General features: G+C 42.1%; 1 protein-coding gene across 3 annotated transcripts in view; it reads left to right on the top strand.

Moving 5' to 3' along the window:
- The window catches only part of CEP350 (centrosomal protein 350), a 411,819-nt gene that overhangs the window by 210,877 nt on the left and 178,660 nt on the right, over positions 1–22,282 (top strand). For 2 of the 3 annotated variants that reach the window (XM_033915952.1, XM_033915950.1), the window contains 3 exons: positions 7,040–7,159; positions 12,067–12,230; positions 17,162–17,358. In XM_033915952.1, coding sequence (XP_033771843.1) covers positions 7,040–7,159; positions 12,067–12,230; positions 17,162–17,358 — 481 coding nt within the window. The remainder of the gene's footprint in view (positions 1–7,039; positions 7,160–12,066; positions 12,231–17,161; positions 17,359–22,282) is intronic. The other variant, XM_033915951.1, reaches the window with a different exon arrangement.

The following is a 22,282-nucleotide window of genomic DNA, read 5'->3' as shown; positions in this document are numbered from 1 at the left end:
TTTGTGCAACATCGTCATTCGGTACTAAATGTTCGTAGATTACTCACTGCACTACAGCGCTCTAGGGATTCTGAGCTTCCGGGGATATTGGTGGGCTTAGATGCAGCGAAGGCCTTTGACCAGGTCAACTGGGGATATCTTTTCCGAGTTCTCACATACATGGGTTTTGATGGGTGGTTTCTAGATATGCTTCACTTGCTTTATACAGACCCCACAGCTTGCATTTTGGTAAATGGTACCCGTACATCTGTATTTCAGATAGCGCGCGGGACGCGGCAGGGTAGCCCGCTTTCCCCTCTTCTTTTCTTAGTGTATTTGGACCCCATCCTGCGTACTGTAATGCGGGATGACATTGTACAGGGCCTGCCAGAGGGGGATTCCCAACTGAGAGTGTTGGCTTATGCGGATGACCTTTTATTAACTCTGGGGTCTCCGGAACTCTCACTTCCTAGAGCTTTAGAATTGTTGGATGAGTTTAGTATGTACTCGGGCTTGGCGTTAAACAAATTAAAGTCAATAGTTTTGCCTTTGACCCCGGATGTGCAGACGCAGTGGAAGGGGCCCTTTCCTCTCACATGGGCGTCGGGACATCTTACTTATTTGGGTATTGTTATCTCCCCTGACCCTTCCAAACTATATGCTCTCAATATAGACCCTCTAGTTCTTACCACAGTGCAAAAATTGGAGAATTGGAGGGTATACCCGCTTTCTTTAATGGGCAGGATAGCATTGTATAACATGGTACTGGTGCCCCAGTGGCTTTATGTATTTCAAATGATACCTGTATTGTTATCTTCCCATCATGATAAACTAATAGGGAAATATTTACAAAAGTTCCTGTGGAATGGGAAGAGAGCCCGTTTGTCTTTGTCTCATCTGGCACGCCCTAGAGATCGCGGTGGCTTTGGCCTCCGTAGTCTTCGTTTATTGTCTCAGGCGTGTCAGATGAGACATCTGAATGATTGGTATCGGGGGACTAGCCATTTTTCGGCGTCCCGGCAGGAGCTTTCACTTTGTACTCCATATCATTTTAGCTTCATGTTCCTCACCAGCCACGGAAAACCTCAACTGCACGAGATCTGTTCATATTACCCCTGCGACGTCTTTGGAAATTATTGTGCAAACAGCTCCTGATTCCCTTTCACGTGACTCCTTACTTACCACTGCGGGGCAATGGTGCCTTTCCAGCGGGCATGGATCCAGTTTCCTCCCCGGTTTGGACATTACAATCTAATCAATATGTTTTTCAACTGGTCCATTCCAATGGCTCTATAAAATCGTTTGAGGAACTTCAACGAGAACATGGTTGGAGGCCTATTAATTGGCTTTCTTACCTTCAACTTTCCTCCTACCTCTGCTCATTGCCACGGGAGATCATCGCCGCTGTATGGAATCCATTTCTGAGGCGCTGAGTCTGTCCACACATGTACCGATTCCACTGAGATTTCACCAACGTCATCTTCAGGAACACCTGGGTGAGCCTTCCTATGAATCCTATGCCCTGAAATGGTCGCAGGACCTTTCGTGTGAAGTGACTGCAACCATGATTCATAGGGGAGTCCTTCGGACAGCTCATGTGTCTCATAGTGTGATCCTGTTTGAAATGAATTATAAATTTTTGCACCGGTTATACAGGTCTACTGCATACCAATTTCAGGCAAAGATGTGTATGTCCGACCGTTGCCTTAAATGTTCTCATTCACCATCTACTCTTGGACATCAGTTTTGGGCTTGCACTCGGATTCGTACCTTCTGGCACCAGATATGTAATCATATTTGCACCATGTGGAATTACAAATTTACCATGGATCAGAAGATGCTGTTCACACTGGATCACATTCTTCTGTCCGCCCCAAAGGGGTTTCAGAGCTTTCTTTCTCGCTCCGTGCTGTTGGGGAAGAAGGCGATTCTACTATGCTGGATTACCTCAGACTCTCCGACACTTTCCCGTCCATGGAAGCATCCATGGAGCGCTTGTGCTTTACTTCCTTGGACTCTGCCTTGGGCCGGTTATTTTGTATCTGTTGGACACCATTTTGGGACACTTTAACACCAAGAGTTCGTAGTCATTTGATGAATGTCTGATTTTCTTGTGGGGACTGCACTGGAGTGGATTTTTTATTGTTCTTAGTTTTCTGCTTAGGTTTTGGGATGGGGATGGGGGGGGCTCGGATATCTGGTGCATTTGGGCAGTGCTTTGGTATCCATATTCTTCTGTTGTACACCATGTATATTTGAGTGTTTGCTTTTCCTTTTGAAAAATTTAATAAAAAATATATTTAAAAAAAAAAAAAAAAGTATAATTCAGTTTAGTATAATCTTTCCAATTCCCTGTAATCTGCCATAACATAAAATTTTAAATTGTGTGCATTCTAAATTGCTGCAGAACACCCTGTTATGGACCCTAGTTCGTTTACAGAAGTTAGATAGTTCAAGAAGTTAGATAGTTCAAGATGCTGGCATTGTGGTTTAGAAGTTGGGACATTAGATCATTTGATATTTTTTGTCCCTGTATAAATGCCTTTTGGAAGTTAATTTGGCCCCAAATTAATTCATTGTTAGAAAATCATGTTGCCCTTTCATATGATACTATATTATTTGGTACTTCAATGAGATTTAAAAGCCAAATTTCAGCGAATAATAATAAACTTTTATTAAGACAATCCCTTTTATGTTCCCCAAAATAAAACCCCAAGCCTCTGAGCCATTACTTTGTTCACCATCTGGTAGGACAAGAGAGCTCTCCTGTTGGTATTGCTGTAACCACTGAGTAATGCCTCTTAGAAGTGCTTTACTGCTTTCGTGTTTTATGTACTTCCACTATTTCGTTCCAAGGAAGGCAGAATTCACCAAAATAGTAGTTTTCAAAACTTGGCCAAGCTAATCGTTTTTCTTCATCAAACTCAATTCAGTTACGCCCTTCCGGATTCCATATGCTAGGTATTCAATCCCAATCCGCAGTCCAGGAAATCTAGTGAGAGACAGTAAACAACCTTATTTTCAATTTCTGCAAGCAGTCTTTTACTGGTGCTCTGCTTCTGTTTCTTATTTTTTAAGTTTGCTTAAGGGAGTCTCGTGATGCTGTGAATGGGGAAGGACGTGTTTCAGCGCTGCTCTGGGAGTCTCCGACATCATCAACCTTAATCTATGCCGTTTTTTCCTATAATCTCTTCTTTGGACTTCAGTTTGAGTTCCTAATCTATGGACAGATAACTGACTCACTCTGGTTCAACTATGTTGACTAAGAGTACGAAGAAAGATTGGGTCAAGCTTAGTGAGATAAGATTGCAGAGTGGCCTTTTGGAGCAAATACACAGTTTACTGAAAATGCTCTTGCTGACTTAACTGCAGCGATGGTGAAAGCTTTGGAACCTAGATTCGAACAACTTTCCGTGCATATGTTACTCATGGAACAACTGCTCATAGATACTATGTGAAGAACTACTGAATTGGAAATGAGAGTTTGCTCTATAGAGGATGACACACGTGGAGTAGCGGTGGAATTGGAATCCTTACAAGCACTTTTCCGTTCTCAGTCGGAGAAACTTGATGACTTGGCCAATAGATCCATACACAGCAATTTGTGACTCTTAGAAATCTCGGAGACAGTGTTAGACAGTGTATTGTTGGCAGAATTGGAAAATTGGATGCAGGATTCTTTTACTTATCCTCCTTCTGTGGGCCTTCCATGTTTGGAATGAGCACACCGCCTGGGCCGGTGTAAAACCAGTGATTCGAAACCCCATTTGGCAATAGTCAAATTTCACAATTATCTTCATAAAGCGGAATCCTCTAGCAATTTAAAATGAAATGGGATGCATTTGTTTGTGGATTACTCTGCCACCCTGTTTGGAACGTCGGCGACCTTTTCATCCAATTTGTTCAACACTGGTGGCTAAGAAGATAAAGTTTGTTTCTCTACCCAGCGGTTTTGAAGATTTATCGGAATGGTTAGTAGAATACTTTTGAAACTCCTACTAAGGCGAAAGACTTTTTGAATTCCCATTCGTCAGAGGGAGAGGCTCCGCCGTGAATGATTTCTCCTGGCTGCTCCTCATAAAATTCTCCAACTACGCTTGTAGTTGTTCCTGAACATACTATGCCTTTGTTCTTAGCCTAGTTTGTTCATTCTTGCAGTTTTGCACGATGGTGAATTTTTCTTATTAGAATGCTTTCTTTTGTTGTTCTTCCATGACTATGTACTTTACTTAGGGTTGATGGTGTCGGGGTTCTCAAAGCACCGGATTGTGACTTGGCGCTCATATCTGACCATTGGGCTAGAGTGAGTGCGGTATGGTGTTTTGATATTGGGATAGGGTCTGTGGGATGTGTGCATAGGACAGGGGGTTCTGAATGAATAGGGGTGGTTGGGATTTGTTTGGATTTTTATTCTTTCCTTTTGTTGTTTTTCTCTTTCTTTTATTTTGGCGTGAGAGTTGAGTGGGGGAGTTTGAACATATCTTTTGCTTACAAAAAGAGTGTCTTTAGAGCGTCTTGTTTATCCTATGCTGTATGTAGTTCCCCAAGTTTGGACTAGGGCTTGGGGACTGTTTCTATTCTGGTGTATTGAACTACTGCTCTGCAACCATCCCCCTTAATGTCACCAAGGTTACCTGATAATGTAAGGGTTGCTTCCTGGAACATATCTGGTATCAATTCACCAATAAAATGTTCAAAGATTTTGTCCTATCTCAAGCGAAGCTCTGTGGATATAGCATGCCTGCAAGAAACCAGGTTATCTAATGTTGAACATGCAAAACTGAGGAGAGATTGGGTGGGTCAAATATACTATACTTCTAACTAAACGAAGAAATGTGGGGTGGTAGTCTTAACATGGAAATCGCTTCCTTGTCAGGTTACCAGTGTGGCTTCAGACATTTATGACAGGTACTTATTATTTCGCCTCACTTTGTTTAACCAGACTTTTCATCTGCTGGTGATCTACAGGCCTAATGTTTATGAGCATGCCTTCCTTCAGAAACATATTTGTTTAGGCTCTCAGGATCCCAACTGTCCATTGTTGGTTGCAGGCAATTTTAATCTAATAATGGACCCTCAGGTAGATCACACACAGGGGTGTGGTCATCCAGCCTTGGAAGCCTGTAAGGGCCTGCCCTACTTCAGTGCAGCTCTGAACCTGCTGGATGCATAGCGTGTGCTCCATCCTTTTGATCTTGATTATGCTCATGATTCCAGAGCCCATAATACGCAGTCCAGAATTGATTATATTTTTCTCACGGCTGAGCTATTTTCTCTGGTATCTTCTGCCACCATTGTCCTTGCAGCTTGTTCGGATTATTGCATGATCTGCACAGATTTGAAATTTCCTGGGAATCCGGGGGCCTATAGACCATGGCGATTTCCTACCTATTTAACAACCGTTGACTGTTTCTGTAAGAATTTAAATTGCAAATGGGAGGAATATGAGAAATTTAATGCATAACATTAAACTGAGCTTATTTTATACTTGGAGGCTTTGAAAGAGGTTTTGAAGGGTGATATCATCTCCTATGTGTGTGTCTGTTTGCAAAAAGTGTATTTCTTATGGAATTGTCACCCTGGAACATAAATGTAGAATTTATAAGACAGCTTATGTTCCCTCTCCTAAGGGAGTTAATAAAGAAAATTACTTGTCTGCCCGGGCTGCCCTTAGTGCTTTACTGCATGAACGTGCTAAACAGTTTTTTTAAGCACCGAGCTCATAGCTTTCATAGGCCTCTACAGTGGATCTCTTGGAGGTTTACTAGGCTTATTTTTGCCATTTTATGATGCGGTCCCCTTAAACTCTTGTTCTCCTTTAGCGGATAATTTGGAAGGTACTGGGCTACCTTGTCTTAATGGGGCAAAGGTGGACTTGTTGAATGCTCCTGTAACTTGTTTGGAAGTTCAAAAAGCTATTAAGGGTCTTAAATGGGGGACAGCCCCCAGATTGGATTGGTATACCCCTGAATTCTTTAAATTGCTTTCTCACTTAGTGTGTGTGTTCAATTGGTCCGTTGTTATGACACTAATATACTTCAGGGTCAGGTCGCTGAACAGGCCAATATGGCCTTGATAACTTTATTATTGAAGCTTGGTAAACCTGGTCACCATCCTAATTCCTATCGCCCTATTTCCCTGTAAAATATCAAATTGTTGGCTAGGATGCTATTTATTTCTAACCTCCATCTCATTTCAAATTAAACCAGTCATCCATTTTGGATAATATATAGTTCTACTTCTCAGCCATAATATCCTCCCCATTAGAGGAATAATCATCTCCCCAATGAATCTTCCTAAAAAACATATTTTTACTTATATAATGGCATGTTCCAGTCTTCACCACTCCTTATACTGGTGATGTCACTGGAAAGCTCAGGTCTCTGCTTTCATGTGCTGTCACTCTAAACTGGTCTAGCAGGATTTGGGCAAAAAAACTCGGATATGGTGAATATCACTAATAATCACAAAAAACACTTTCACCAAAAGGAAAAATGAAGGTATAATGAATAAAGACACAAGCAAAAACCAATCTTAAACGGAGGAAAAAGCCTCAGACAGGGGCCCGCCCACCTCCACAATGGATCTTTTGAGACGTGAGTGGCGTCCGTATGAGAGTGTGATCGGGCTTGATACACTCTGAGGCAGCTTGACAGTGAAACGCTGGCCATCGTTGGTGTTCCGATCTTTAAAGGAGAAAGTTAAGTTATCATTATCTTCTTCCATATCACTCAACTCTGAAAGTAATTTTTCAACACATTGCTATGACCATCAAAGTAGGAGGTTTTATGCCAGTGAAGTGATCGCCCGAACACTGCTATTCCACCATTGTGGAGGTGGGCGGGCCCCTGTCTGAGGCTTTTTCCTCCGTTTAAGATTGGTTTTTGCTTGTGTCTTTATTCATTATACCTTCATTTTTCCTTTTGGTGAAAGTGTTTTTTGTGACTAGCAGGATTTGGGGACAGGAAATTAGAAGATGAGAACAAATTTAACCTTGTTTTAATGGTTTGCTTTCCAAGCAAACAGTGTCTTGATGTCATACAATCTTTCCCTATTACAGGAAAGGTGAAGCAAGTGCTTCTGCTCAGGTTAATGAAGAGAAAGCTGACTCCAAGCTACACTATTCACCTTTATATGATAGTTACTCAGAGTCTTCAAGATCCAAGAACCATGACCAGAGGTAAGATTACTACAAACTTGGCAGGCGTTTCCTTTATTGGGTGCTGGTTCCTAAATGGCTCTATCGATTTCAGGTACTTCCCCTTTTACTGTCTCATGCCCACCGCATTCAGCTTGCTAAAGGGATTCAGCGGTTTGTTTGGGGAGGCAAGCGACCGTGTATGTGTTCCCGGCTCAAACTGGAAGGAGGGAGTGAAAGGGAAAAGGATTCTGGGCCAAGGGGATGAAGATGGAAAGAAACACCCACAGCAGGAAAGAAAGGGAAGGACAGGCAGGTGAGCCAGATGCTAGAAGCAGGGGAGGGGGGAGGAAGAAAGAGGGAAAAAAGCTAGATGGGGTTGAAAAGAAGAGACACACTGGTATGGAAGAGGAAGATAGGGGAAATCTGGACACAGGAAGGTAACAGAAAGAGGGGAAATTATGTGCATGGGGCATAGGGACAGAGACATAAAGGGGACATGCCATGGGGATGGTATATGGACACAGGGGGGGGGCAATAGCAGATACATAGGGGAGATATTAGAAATGGGGAAAATAGGAGCACAGAAGCGAGATGGTTTGTGGGGATGGGACAGGGACCGAGCTCGCAGGCTCCAGTGGCTTGCACAAATTACATTGTAACGTGCCATGAAAATAAGAGGGAGGAAAGTAGATAGATAGGCCACGCGAGAGGAGCTGAAGGGTGGTAGAAAGGAACAGATGGTAAAGGAGGGAGGGAAGGGTGGTGGTGGAAAGGAATAGGACAGACATTGAAGGAGGGTGGAGAGGAACAGACCCTGAAGGGAAATGTGGAAGACAGAGTGGGAAGAAGACAGATGCCAAACTATGGGGGAGCGGAGGGAAGAAGATGGGTGCTAGACCAATTGGGGGGGGTGAAGGGAGAGGCACAGTAACAGCAAATGGAAGATACAGAGAGAAGACACACAGTGGATGGAAAGAATTGAATGAGAAGATGTGGAAAGCAGAAACCAGACAACAAAGGTAGAAAAAAAAATTCTATTTATTTATTTATTTTTTGCTTTAGGATAAAGTAGTATATTAGTTGTGTTGAAAAAAATTTATAAACAAAGCCCTGCCAGCTGAACAACTCTTTCTCTAGTTCAGCAGCAGGAACTTTGATTTATAAGAAAGGAATAAGCTAAATATTACAGTACTAAGGCTTATATGGATGCAGCGGGGACGGTGACGGGGCGGTGAATGGGATGGCAGTGGCAGTCACGGGGCGGTGAAAGGGATGGCGGTGACAGTCACGGGGCGGTGAATGGAACGGCGGTGACGGGGTGGTGCAGAGGATGGTGGGCCAGGGACGGGGCGGTGACGGGGACAGATTTTTTCCCCGTGTCATTCTCTACAACAATCTAATTTTGCAATGATTAATGAATGAACCAGTATGTTAATAGATTTTGGTTCTAAAAATTTAGAGATTGACCGAATCAGCTGTAACTTGAAAAAACTTGATTTGATTACAGAACTTATATGGTTGTGGAAAGTCGATTTTTTAATCAAATATAACGCCTAGAATTTTTATGGAGTCAACACAATCTAGGGGAGAAGTATCAAGGAGAATTGGGGTGTTTAGTGCTATTCCCTCTTTCCAGGGGAAGAATATTATTTGTGTTTTTGATGTGTTTAAGGATAGCATATTTTCTTTCAGCCAAAATCTGACCTGGTTGAGTTTGTTGTTAATTTCAGTGATTTTATGAGTATTTTCTGGGTTTAGCGGATGTAATAATTGGATATCATCTGCGTAAGCAAATGCTGAAAAAACGATTGACTGACATAAGGTAAGTAGAGGAGAGAGGAAAATATTCAGATCCCCTAGTATTATAGGATTGTTAGTTGAAATACTGAATTCAAAGAGGAGGGTTTGTAAGATTGTAAAATTGTCTCTATTTAAGGGAGGAGGAGCATAAAGAAGCAATAAGTCCACCGAGGGATTGATATTCATCTTTAATTGAAGCATTTCAATTGAGGTTGTTGAAGGACATTGTTCCGTAAGAGAAATTAATCCCTCACGAAAGATTACTGCAAGTCCCCCACCTTTACGCCCAAAGCGATGGTTAAAGAGATAGGAAAAACCATTAGGGCAGGCATAAGAGAGATATCCCTCATCTCCATCAGCTAACCACGTTTCCACAATGCAAAGAATGTCAAGATGATTAAAAGTAATGATGTCTTTAATGAAATGATACTTGCCTCTAAATGACCTGGTGTTGATCAGACCTAGGGTAAATTTATTCTGATTCTTTTGTGAGGCAACTGTTTTCTTGGTAAATTCTGTAGTCATAGGTATTTCTTTTTTTTTTTTTTTTTTTAAGTTCAATAGTTTTTATTAAGTATTTTAAAGGATACAAGAATCATTTAAAGTACATAGAAACAAAATAAAGCTTTCTGTATATAAAATATATAAATTTATGTTTAACTGTATAGGAGCAAAGGCTCCAATTATTAAAAATGTATGTAAGGGATATATAAGATAAAGATAAGAGAGAGCAGTAAAGAAAAAAGGAAAGAAAAATGAAAGAGAGAAGAGAGGAGAAGAAAAGGATAACAGGAGTGTCTAAGAAGATGAGCGTACATAGGAATCTAAGAATGACCATGGAGATTTGTTGTATTTCAAGTTCATGCAGGTTCGGAATGTAACTCTCTTCTCATATGCGTAGGATTCAAATCTATGATACATACTCAGAGAGTTCCACCAAAAGGTATAATCTAATAGCGAGGGTGATTTCCAATTTTTTAGAATGTGCATGAGGGCAGTCACCAACATGGTATCAATGAGTTTAGGTGGACAATTTGATTGTGTGAAACATGGGTGTTGAGAGCGAAGGATTATAATGTCTATAGAGATTTCTTCTGAGCAGTTAGTAATAGATTGTATGGTGTTCCAGACGTAGGTCCAAAAAGAGCGGACTAGAGTACAATGAAATAACATATGATCAAGAGTTCCTTCCTCTTTCAAACAGTTCCAACAAACAGAGTCTTGTTTTAAGTTAGCTTTCCACATGCGAAGTGGGGTCCATATTGCCTGCCACATAAGGAAGTACATTGATTGTGATACTCTAGAAGATAAAAGCGGGCGATTTGTTGATGACCAGAAAAGCTCCCAATCAATGTCAGAAAGCGGAGTGGTAAGTATAGTCATAGGTATTTCTACCCGATAAGGAACTCGCAAAGAATTAGCTGTAGATGACTGAACTGATCCTGAAACAGCATTGGGTAGGGGAAAGATTCTTTTGTGATTGGAAGTTAGAGGAAGATGACGATTAGGCTGGTTTCCCCCAAACACTGGAATAGGCAGTGTATTAGCTTCTATAATATGGGTGTAGAGAGATAAATTCTCCAGTTGTGTCAAAAGGAGAAAAATTAGAAGGAAGAAGCCCTTGGGGTTAATTGAAATGAAATAATTAGAGTTTGTGAAGTTTGCGCCCTTCAGTTGCGCACAAAGGAGCGCATTAAGGAACATGGCCTGCTCCTTAAGTGTGCTCCTTTGGGGCATGCGCCGCTAAGGAGCTTGTTTTAAAGGGCATAAGGCAGACCTGATTTGAAGGGGGCAGAGTCCCGTTTCAGTAACTAAGAGCTGAGACTGAAAATAATAAGCAGCACTAAGTTAGACACAGGAAAAAAAACAAATTTGCACAAAAAAACAGAGGGTGGGAAAAGCCTCAGAACAATACATGGAAGTCACAGAGGTGTTTTAAAGACTCTCAGAAGCTCCCATTATTCAGTCATAGGCATAAAAACCTATCCTTTGGTATATTTAGAATTTACTTTTTAAAAGAGTGGATTCCTATTTCCAGAAATGTCTTAAATATTGAAATAGCACAAACAATTATATTTAAATGGCAATACATTCACAAAATGAAAGTGGTATATTTATATTTTGAAGAGTTATATCTTTGTCTCTCATAACTCCTGAAGTTCTCTCCCTGTCTCTTGTAGCTCCATCAGTCCATTTTAGAAAACAACATATATTAGAAGGACAAGCTGAAGATGTTGTATTTATCTTATAGAAGTTCAAAACTGTCCCGCGGTGTATCTTAGCCCAATATCAAATTCCACTTCCAAGGATAAATACATCAAATCTATCTCATGTATATGTATTGTGGTTAGTAAAACTTGATTGACTGGCTAGGGTTTACTCAGGCAGGTTTGGAATCTCTGCCATAGGTTACTGCACATTAAAAATTTTAAGGCACAATAACAAATAAAATGCCTGCTAAAGAATGTACGGCACTAGATTCTGTATTCATCCAATTCTCTAATAACTCTTTAGCTCATATAAATCAGAAAACTTCTGTAACAGATAACTAATTTTCAGGGTTCTTTAAATGTATCTACAAACATTTTTAATCTACTGTCCTAGTGGGAGAAGTGTGTGTGTGGGAACAACCACCACTTGTGAATAGCTCCAAAGGAGAGAAAGTGAATGTATCCTGCTTGCTTTCTTCACAGAAGCTGGCATACCTCTCACATCCCATGTCTAATTATGATTAGCTTGGGATTAACTATTATGATTATTTCCTCTCTGGTATAACCTTTGGTATAAAATTTTGTAATTCTTTCCTGCTAGTATTTGGTTATTTCAGAAGTACCTTGATTGATTAAAATTGATGTTAATTATACTGTAAATGTATATTACCCGCTGATGGTTATTTTAGTTGTACCTTGATTGATTACATTGTAAATATATACTACCTATTGATGGCATACTTTGTTATAAGAAAATATTAGATGTTATATATTTTAACTTGTGAACTGCTTGGAACTTTGTGGTTAAGTGGACTATAAATGTGGAATAAAATTACAATTGGCTATTTGTATATGTTACAGTAGAATGTTGTAAGTGGAGCATATTTAGATAATGAGAGACTAAGGATGGTTTACCGTTTTTTATGTTTGGAACAGCAGCAGCAGCAGTAGCAGTCGACAAGAGAGCCCTTCTATGCCATCTTCCAAGGAAAAGGAGAAGAAAGTGCCCCGACTGGACAGTTCAGTTGAGGAACAGGTTCACACTGGTGGAGAGGACTCCTTGCACAGTAACAGCATCCCTTCATTACTGGATGAGAAAGGTAAGAGTTATTTCTAATCAGGAGAGATGAACTTCAGGGGTTGTAGTAAATAGTGAAGAATGTGACTCTTAAGTGTGAGATCTTCAATTCTTCAATTATTTATTATTTGAAAAATCAGGCATTTCATCATATGACTTGTTTGGTTTGAGGCCAGATCTTCTTTGTAGCAAGAATTGTTTCTCATTGTGCTTGTTTTATTTTATATTTAGTTCATGAATTTTTATTGGTAGCTTGAAGCAAACTACATTCAGGTGCATTAAATATTTCTCTGTCCTTAGAGGGTTTACAGTCTATGAAGAATAGATTGACTAACCTGTGTTAATACACTTTAACATAGTTCATAGGTCTCATTAAGAATAATGGGGCCTTCATTAAGTAGCATGTGTTAAATAGTAATAGTGCAGGTTAATAAATCAAGCTCTAATTTTCTACCTGAGGTCATGGTGGGTGACTTGCCCAAGATGGAGGAGTATATATATTTTGGCTGATCCTTTATCTGTACCTGAGCTTATGGAGTGCCGGTCTATGGGTGCCACTTTTCCCCAATCTCTCCAAAGGTCTTATTTTCCACTTGCCTCCGCATCACAAAATACTAATGACGGACGCATCTCATTATGCCTGGGGAGCGCACCTGGACTGCCTTCAAACTCAGGGTCTGTGGTCTATCAAGGAGTGCAAGTTTCACATCAATCTACTTGAGCTCAGGGCGATCTATTATGCACTCAGGGCTTTTCAACATCTCCTGAGTGCTAAAATCCTCCTCCTTCGCACGGACAATCAAGTAGCAATGCACTACATCAACAAGCAAGGAGGCACGGGGTTGCTCCAGCTTTGCAAAGAAGCCCTGAAAATCTGGTTTTGGGCAACTGCCCACAACATCTTCTTGTGAGCAGTCTACATTCAGGGGGAGCAAAATTCCTTGACATACAACCTCAGCAAAATTCTTCAACCTCAGGAATGGACACTCAGTTCATCAACCCTCCAGTCCATTTTTGCACAATAGGGCACTCCGCAGATGGACTTGTTTGCAGCTCCCCACAACCACAAGTTGCCCCAGTTCTGCTCCAGACTTTACTCTCCCCATCGCCTGTAGGCAGATGCATTTCTTCTGGATTGGACTCAAATGTTTCTTTATGCTTTTCCCCCCACTCCTCATTTTCAAAACTCTTTTCAAACTCAAACAAGAATCAGCCACCATGATTCTAATTGTTCCCTGGTGGCCCAGACAGCATTGGTTCTCCCTTCTACTTCAACTCAGCTCCAGGGAGCCCATTCTTCTACCAATATTTCATACTCTGTTCACACAGAATCAAGGATCTCTTCTACATCCCAACCTGCAATTGTTACATCTGATAGCCTGGTATCTCTTGGGCTGAATTCCTCTGACTTGCATCTCTCCCAGCCCATCCGCACTATTATTGATGCCTCCAGGAAACCAGCCACTCAACAATGTTATCACCAAAAGTTGACTAGGTTCTCTTCCTTGTGTCTTCGTCAGCATCATGATCAAACTTCCTTGTCAGTTGAGTTGGTGTTGGATTATCGCCTTCATCTGTTTGATTCTGGCTTCAAATTCACGTCCATTAGAGTCCATCTCAGTGCTATTACAGCTTTCCATCTTCCAGTACAGGGTAGACCCCTTATTTCACACCCTTTAGTCTCCAGATTCATGAAAGGACTTTTTAATGTCAAACCACCTCTCAAACCTCCTCCAGTCATCTGGGACTTCAATGTGGTTCTTTCCTGGTTGATGAAGCCCCCATTTGAACCAATTGCCACGTCTCATCTCAAGTTCCTCACCTGGAAAGTTGTCTTTCTAATTTCTCTCACTTCAGCTTGACGAGTCAGTGAGTTGCAAGCTTTGGTGGCAGATCTACCTTTCACAGTTTTTCATCATAATAAAGTAGTTCTGTGCACCCATCCAAAGTTTTTATCAAAAGTTGTTTCTAAATTTCATCTAAATCAGTCAATTGTGCTTCCTGTTTTCTTCCCTAAGCCCCATTCTCATGCAGGAGAAATGCACTTCTCACACTGGACTGTAAACGTGCTTTGGCCAATTATATCGACAGAACAAAGCCACATCGAACGTCACCTCAACTGTTCATCTCTTTTGATCCTAACAAGCTGGGACTTCCTGTTTCCAAGCACACCATTTCCAACTGGTTAGCTGCCTATATCTCCTTCTGTTATGCTCAGGCTGGACTGCACCTGGTCTCTTGAATCACAGCTCATAAAATCCAAGCTATGGCGGCTTCTACACCTATTGAGGAAATCTGTAAAGCTGCCACATGGTCCTCCGTTCATACATTTACTTCACATTACTGTCGGGAAACTTTTTCCAGACGGGATGGGCACTCTGGGCTGTCAGTATTACAAAATTTATTCTCTTAAGTGCCAACGCGCCCACTATCCCATTCTAGTTTGCTTGGAAGTCACCCATGTGTGAGAATATGCTGCCTGCTTGTCCTAGGATAAAGCACAGTTACTTACCGTAACAGGTGTTATCCAGGGACAGCAGGCAGATATTCTCACAACCCACCCACCTCCCCGGGTTGGCTTCTTAGCTGGCTTATGTAAACTGAAGGGACCACACGCCCACGTAGGGCAGGAAGGCACTCACGCATGTGTGGTGTGAGCTATTGCTTACTTTCTAAAAATCTTAAAGTGGCAATGTACTTTTAAAGTGATCCATATTAGAGCTCCATCGGTGTTGTCACCCATGTGTGAGAATATCTACCTGCTGTCCTTGGATAACACCTGTTTCGGTAAGTAACTGTGCTTTATTGGTTGACCCAACACGGATCATGTTTTGGCAAATATGCACGCATCAGGGGTCTACATGTTCAAAGAAACAATGTTTCAGGAATAAGAGAATTCTCAAAACAATCCTCACAAAACTGGTTTAAAAAAAACAATTTGTAGTTCGGGTATTTGGGTGGGTTGAGATATTGATATTGGCTGTTGGTATTTTCTATCTTTTCTCTCATGCTTTTTGCACTATCTACTGTTGCATCTATAATTTTTAGCCTGTCTGGAGGGAAGAGGGAGGGAAATATAGGAGGTGTAGTATATCAGGTCTATATCACTATCTTAGTTGTTGGGAGAGAAGGATGGGTGTTCTATTTTGTTCTGAAAATTGATGACAGTTGCTGTTTTTGCAGTCTTTTTTGTTCCTGTATTGTATTATCAATAAAAATGTTGAACCATAAAAAAAATTTGTAGTACTGCTCAGCCAATACTATAGCCATGCTCTCCTAACCTATCTTTTATGTGTGAAAAAGATAAGATGGTGGAGCACAACTGAACGGTACTACAAATTGTGTTTTTTTTTAACTAGTTTCGTGAAGATTATTTTGAGAATTCTCTTATTTTTCACATTGTTTGTGACCATAGTAGACCCCTGATGTAGGCATATTTGCTGAAACACAGCCTGTGTGAGGTCAATCAATAAAGAGAACTATACTATCCCATTCTGTGATGCCCTTGATACTCTTTTTGCTTCAGTACTTGGTGTGTACTTCAACTCCCCCTTCTTGCTGTTTTGCTCCTAGTGATTATTTCCTGAAGTAGTAATAATTTTAGCAAGGTTTGCAGTAAAGTGAAGGCCTTATGTATCTCCTAAAAGAAGAATGAATATCAAGTGTGATTAGTATATTGCCACTATTTTTAAAAAAAAGTATATATTAGCAAGCTTGCTTGTCTAAATTTGACAAGATAAAACTTAGTTCAGACTTTTTTTTTTAAATTCTTTATTCATTTTTACATATTACAACAAGTGTATAAGAAAAATCATTCGAACTTATAAATATACACTTGATTAACTTTCATATATCATTAAAAATATAACTTTTCAGCCAATACCTATATTCTATAATATTTTGAATATTATGAACTATTCCTAGTATCTAAACAATTGATAACAAGTTAGAAAACCCTCCCAACCCCTCCCTCCCCTTACAAAAGTTCTATTCCCAATACATCAAAAACAGTTAAATACTCTTATACATTATAGGATTTAATAATTATTACCCACCCACATCCCTCCATGTCAAATATCTTACTTTGGGAAAACATTATTACTCATTACAAAAATCTGTTAATGTCCCCAAATCTTCTAAAATTTACCAAAATATCCTCTTTATGTTGCTATTGTGCGCTACATTTTATATATATGACACACAGAATTCCACCAGAAACTAATTTAATCTGCTATGATTTTTCCAATTGAATGTAATCTGTTGAATGGCAACTCCAGTCAATATAAATAAAAGTTTGTTATTATTTGACGAAATCTGACTCTTCGCTCTCATTGACATGCCAAATAAAATAGTATCATATGTCAAGGCTACTGGATTCTCTAACATCCTATTGATTTGAGGCCAAATTGATTTCCAAAATACTAATATAAATGGACAATAGAATAAAAGTTGATCTAATGTCCCAGCCTCAAGATGACAGTGCCAACATCTATTAGACTTAGAATTATCTAGTTTTTGTAAACGAACAGGGGTCCAAAAAGCTCTATGCAAAAGAAAGAACCAAGTTTGTCTCATTGAGATTCAGGCATACTCGTCATCATTGTGTATAATGCTGTACAGCAGTGGTCCCCAACCCTGTCCTGGAGGACCACCAGGCCAATCGGGTTTTCAGGATAGCCCTAATGAATATGAATGGAGCAGATTTGCATGCCTGTCACTTCCTTTATATACAAGTTTCTCTCAAGCATATTCGTTAGGGCTAGCCTGAAAATCCAATTGGCCTGGTGGTCCTCCAGGACAGGGTTGGGGACCATTGCTGTAGAGCACAGGATTATACTATGTAACTGGCTATGATTTACAATTAATACAATAAACTATTTTTTGTTATGTTTTATGTTCATTTAAAAAAGTAAATTCTCTTTAGGTTTAATACTCTTTCTTCATTCTGACTAGATTCAACTTCCATTGCTACAGAATACTCGCTGAAGTTTGACGAATCAATGACAGAGGATGAGATTGAGGAGAAATCTTTTCGTTCACTACTACCTTCTGAGAGTCATCGCCGGTTCAATCTGGAAAAAAAACGAGGACATCGAGATGATTCTGATGAAGAGGCTACTCCAGAGAAGGCTGCCTTAACTAACATTAAGGTAAATTGCACTTGCAACATTTTCAGTATGAAGAGGAGACCACATATTCTACCCAGTTCAGAAAGTGTGGTGGTACAAGGGTAAATCAAAAAGTAAAGACAAAATACATTTAACGGCTTTAATAGAAGTAACTGTGAGCAATTGAACATATCACTTTTTCACATAGTCCCTATGTAAGATGACAAATTTGTTGTATCGGTCAACTAGCTTTTGCATTCCTGTAGAGAAGTTTTTCAGCTGCTCCCGAAGCCAGGTGAGCACTGCTTCCTTTACTTCATCATGCTTTGTCTTTTGCTTTCTGGATGATGCACCCATATCTCGTTGCTGGTGACAGTTCTCTCCAGAATACTCAGATCTTTTTCATACCGTCTCAGGAACTGGGTCGCAGCCACCATACACTGTTGCTTGTGCAGATCAATAAACTGTTTGGAAACCTATCGTGCACAGACTTTCCTATATCCCAAGTCATCAGGCATTATGGCAAATGCAGATCTATAGCTGATTTCCAGATTTGCAGCCAGTTGATACATCGTTATCTGTTGGTCTTCTCTAATCAAGACGTCTGCCCTGTAAATGTGCTTTTGTGTGTGCAATGTTGATGGGCGACCAGAACGACCTCTGTCAGTTACACCTGTTCTTCCTGCTTTAAACCTTTTTACCCACTCATAAATCTTTCATTTATTCATGGTCCTATGTCCATACTGAATCAATATCCAATGGTGAATTTCCACAGGTTTCACCCCTCTGCCCAAAGAACGTGCACTACTGCATGTTGTTCTTTGATGGTGCAATCTTGCAATGGAGCGTCCATGTTTCTGATCTCATGGCTGCCACATGACTTAAGAGTGGTGGTCCGCATGTGGCATGGTTCCCCTTCGAGCTGCTTTGCCTCACATCCTGGAGTTTCTGTAGGATGGCCTGGTGCAAGGCATTGCCTGGTCTTCCCTTCGGGTGCAGATTTCCACTTTGTCTTCCTTTCATGGTCTTTTGCGTGGTAAGCTTTGGCTCCTTCAGCTGGGATTTGGTTCTTGAGACCTGCAAAATTGCTCTGGCCACCAGTTTGGCCATCAGTTCCTGCCTGAGATCTCAATCTAGTTCTCTTCGTGCTTGTGCATCCTCCATTTGAGCCTCTCGACACCTGTATGTTGAAGGACCTTAATCTTAAGATGATAATCTTGGATTTGAAGGAGGTCAACAGGGCTTTTCATGTGCCTTCCTTCCGCATGGAAACTCTGCAGTCTGTGATTCTGGCAGTTCAGCCGGGGAGTTTCTGACCTCTCTAGATCTGATCGAGGCCTACTTGCACATTCCTATTCGGTTCTCCCATCATCACTTCCTGTACTTTGCGATCTTGGGGCAACATTATCAGTTCTGTGCTCTTCCTTTTGGTCTAGCCACGGCTCTGCGGACGTTCACCAAGGTGATGGTGGTTGTTGGGGTGGCGTTGCGAAAAGAGGGCATTCTTGTTCATCCCTACCTGGACAACTGGTTGATTTCAGCAAGTTGTTCCAGGAGAGCATTTGGTTCACAGCTCGGGGGGTGGAGTTTCTGCAGTCGCTGGGATGGGTAGTCAACCTTGCCAAGAGCCGGTTGTCTCCATCTCAGCGCCTGGAATATCTAGGGGTCCTATTTAACACCTTCTTGGGGAAGGTCTTCCTTCTGGAGGCCTGGGTAAGCAAATTGCAATTTCAGATTCGCCTGCTTATAGTGTCCTGGTGTCCTCAGGCGCAGGATTTCCTCCAAGTCTTGGGGTCGATGGCAGCCTCCCTCGATTTAGTGAGGTGGTTGCGGGCCCACATGTGTCCTCTTCAGTATGCTCTTCTTCGGAGGTGGTCGCCTCAGAGGCACAGTCTGGATCACCCTGTTCCGCTTCTGGGCTTAGCTCGGGGCAGTCTTCGTTGGTGGCTTCAGACCCCCCATCTTGTACAAGGGGCGAGTCTAAATCAGCCGCAGTGGATGGTGCTGCTCACGGATGCCAGTCTTCTCGGTTGGGGAGCTCAGTGTCTAGGTCACTCAGCTCAGGGCATCTGGTCCACGAAGGAGGTTTCTTGGTCGATCAATGTCTTGGCGACCAGAGCCATCCATCTGGCGTTGCTAGCCTTCCAGTCCTTTCTGAAGGGTAAGTCGGTCAGAGTACTGTCAGACAATGCCACAGTGGTGGCCTATGTCAATCATCAGGGGGCACCAAGAGCACTTTGGTGGCACAGGAAGTGACTCTGCTCATGGTCTGGGTGGAGTCGCACCTTCAAGAAATATCAGTATCCCACATAGCCGGAGTGGAGAATGTTCGAGCAGACTTCCTAAATTGTCACGTGCTAGATCCCAGAGAGTGGTGTCTAAGCCCGGTGGCCTTTCAGTTGATAGTGCAGTCTTGGGGTCTTGGACCTGATGGCTACAAGTGCCAATGCCAAAATACCCCGCTTCTTCAGTCGTCATAGAGACGGTCAGGTCAAGGGTCTGGATGCTCTGGTTCAACCATGGCCAATGGAGGTGCTGTTATATGTGTTCCCTCCATAGCCATTAGTGGGCAGAGTTCTTCTCCGCATAATCGCCATCCGGGCCTCATGGTTCTGTTGGCACTGGATTGGCGTCGACGACCGTGGTACGCAGATCTGGTGAGGCATCTGGTGGCAGATCCTCTGCCTCTCTTGGTTGACCTTCTAACTCAAGGTCCCATTCCAATGTTCGATCCGGGTCCCTTTTGTCTTACGACTTGGCTCTTGAAAGGGGTCGCCTAGGTAAGAAGGGGTATTCAGATAAAGTGATCTCAACTCTCTTGGGGTCCCGGAGGCTTTCCACCTCTCGGGCTTATGTGAGAGTTTGGTGGTGATGAGGAGTGATGTGATGCGCGTGGAGTGGTCTCTTTTTGCGCTTCCCTGCCTAACATCTTAGAGTTCTTACAGGATGGCCTGGATAGGGGACTGGCTTGGTCTTCTCTCTGGGTTCAGCTTGCGGCTTTGTCATCCTTTCGGGGGTTAGTGAAAGGTCAGCGTTTGACTGCCATTCCTGATGCGATTCGCTTCTTGCGGGCGACCAAGTTGCTCAGGCCTCCCGTGTGGCCCTTTGTTCCTTCTTGGGATCTCAATCTGGTTCTGTCAGTTCTAGTGTGCCCTCCTTTTGAACCGTTGGGCGACTGCTCTTTGAAGGACCTTACTCTTAAAGTGGTCTTCTTGGTGGCCGTTACTTCAGCTAGACGTGTTTCTGAGCTGCAGGCATTCTCTTGTAGAGCTCCCTTCTTGGAGTTTTCTAGGGAGCGGGTTGTCTTGAAGCCTTTTCCTTCCTTTCTGCCAAACGTAGTTTCTCCTTTTCATGTCAATCAATCTGTAGTCCTCCCAGTGTTGGGTTGTCGGGAGGGCTCTTCTGAGCAGAGACAGCTGCGCAAGTTGGATGTCAGTCAGGTCCTTCGCTCTTATGTGCAGAGGACCCAGGAGATCAGGAAATCAGATCATCTCTTTGTCCTTCTATCGGGTCCTCGTATGGGGCGCTTCTAAGGCTACTATTGCGCACTGGATCAAGGAGACTATTGCTTCCGCTTATCTTCTGGAGAAGAAGCCTATTCCAGAATTTCTCAAGGCTCATTCCACTAGGGGTTAGGCAGCTTCTTGGGCTGAATCTTCTCTATAGCCTCCAGTGGATATTTGAAAGGCTGCAGTCTGGTCTTCTCTGCATTCCTTTGTCAGACACTACCGTGTAGATGTTCAAGCGAGTCGGAACACAGTATTCAGTGAACGTGTTCTGGTGTTGGCCCTTTGGTGTTCCCACCCTTGATGGGTACTGCTTTGGTACATCCCATCTGTAAAGGAACTATACCGGTCTATCAGGTGATACAGAAGGAGAAATTAGGTTCTTACCTGCTAATTTTCTTTCTGTTAGCCTGTAGACCGGTATAATTCCCCACCCTATCTGTTTTAGTGCGGTGATTGAGGATTTTTGCTCGCGTGCAGATTTTGAATTTTTCTGCGGGTTCTAGTATTTTTCTAGGGCCAGGAAGAATTAAGAACAGCGGCGATGGCTCAGCTAGCTTAGCTGGTGAGCTGTGAGGATGTTTTATTTTCCAGGATACAGTTCTACACATGTTCCAACAGTTGTTTCAAGATGTTTGTTGTTTTTACACTCCTGTTTGCAAATATCCCTCTCCTAACCAAGATGCTCGAGTCCATCATATCGACTCAACTCTCATCCTACCTAGAGAAATTCTCCATCCTCTTACCCTACCAATACGGCTTTCGTCCCAATTTCAGCACCGAATCCCTACTAACCTCCCTAATCTCTAAGGTCCAACAACTTCACTCCCGCAACAAATTCGCTGTCCTCTTGCAATTTGACGTTGACGCTTTCGACGTTGTCCATCACGACATTCTACTCTACCAACTTTCCGAGATTGGCATCACCTCCACCGTCCTTGAATGGTTCTCAAAATTCCTTCGCTCCCGCTCCTACATTGTCAACATGAATGGTACCTCCTCCTCCCCCTGGACACCAATCTGTGGAGTCCCGCAAGGTTCACCTCTTTCTCCTATCCTCTTCAACATTTATATGTCCTCCCTAAAACTCCTCCATCTATCCCTCCTTGAAACAATTTACACCTATGCTGATGACATCCTTGTCCTTCTTGAGACCGACTCGAACCTCACCGATCTCCCACTGAATATATCCTCCTGTATCTCAAACCTCCAATCTTGGGCCCACTCCGTCCAAATGAAATTGAACAAATCCAAGACAAAACTACTTTGGCTTGGCCCAAAATTAGCCCAGCTACCCCCCTCAATCCCACTACCTTCCGGCTCCTCTCTGCAGCTCGAATTCTCCAATAAGGTCCTAGGCATCATCATTGATTCTACACTGTCCTTCAACAACCACCTCAACTCCCTGGTAAAAAAATGCTATTTCAGCCTTCACATGCTGAGATCAGTAAGATCCTGTT

Source organism: Geotrypetes seraphini, chromosome 12 (assembly GCF_902459505.1).
Source record: "Geotrypetes seraphini chromosome 12, aGeoSer1.1, whole genome shotgun sequence".
NCBI classification, from domain to species: Eukaryota; Metazoa; Chordata; class Amphibia; order Gymnophiona; family Dermophiidae; genus Geotrypetes; species Geotrypetes seraphini.
The sequence above is the reverse complement of the archived record's forward strand: the minus strand, read 5'-3'. Positions and strand labels throughout refer to the sequence as shown.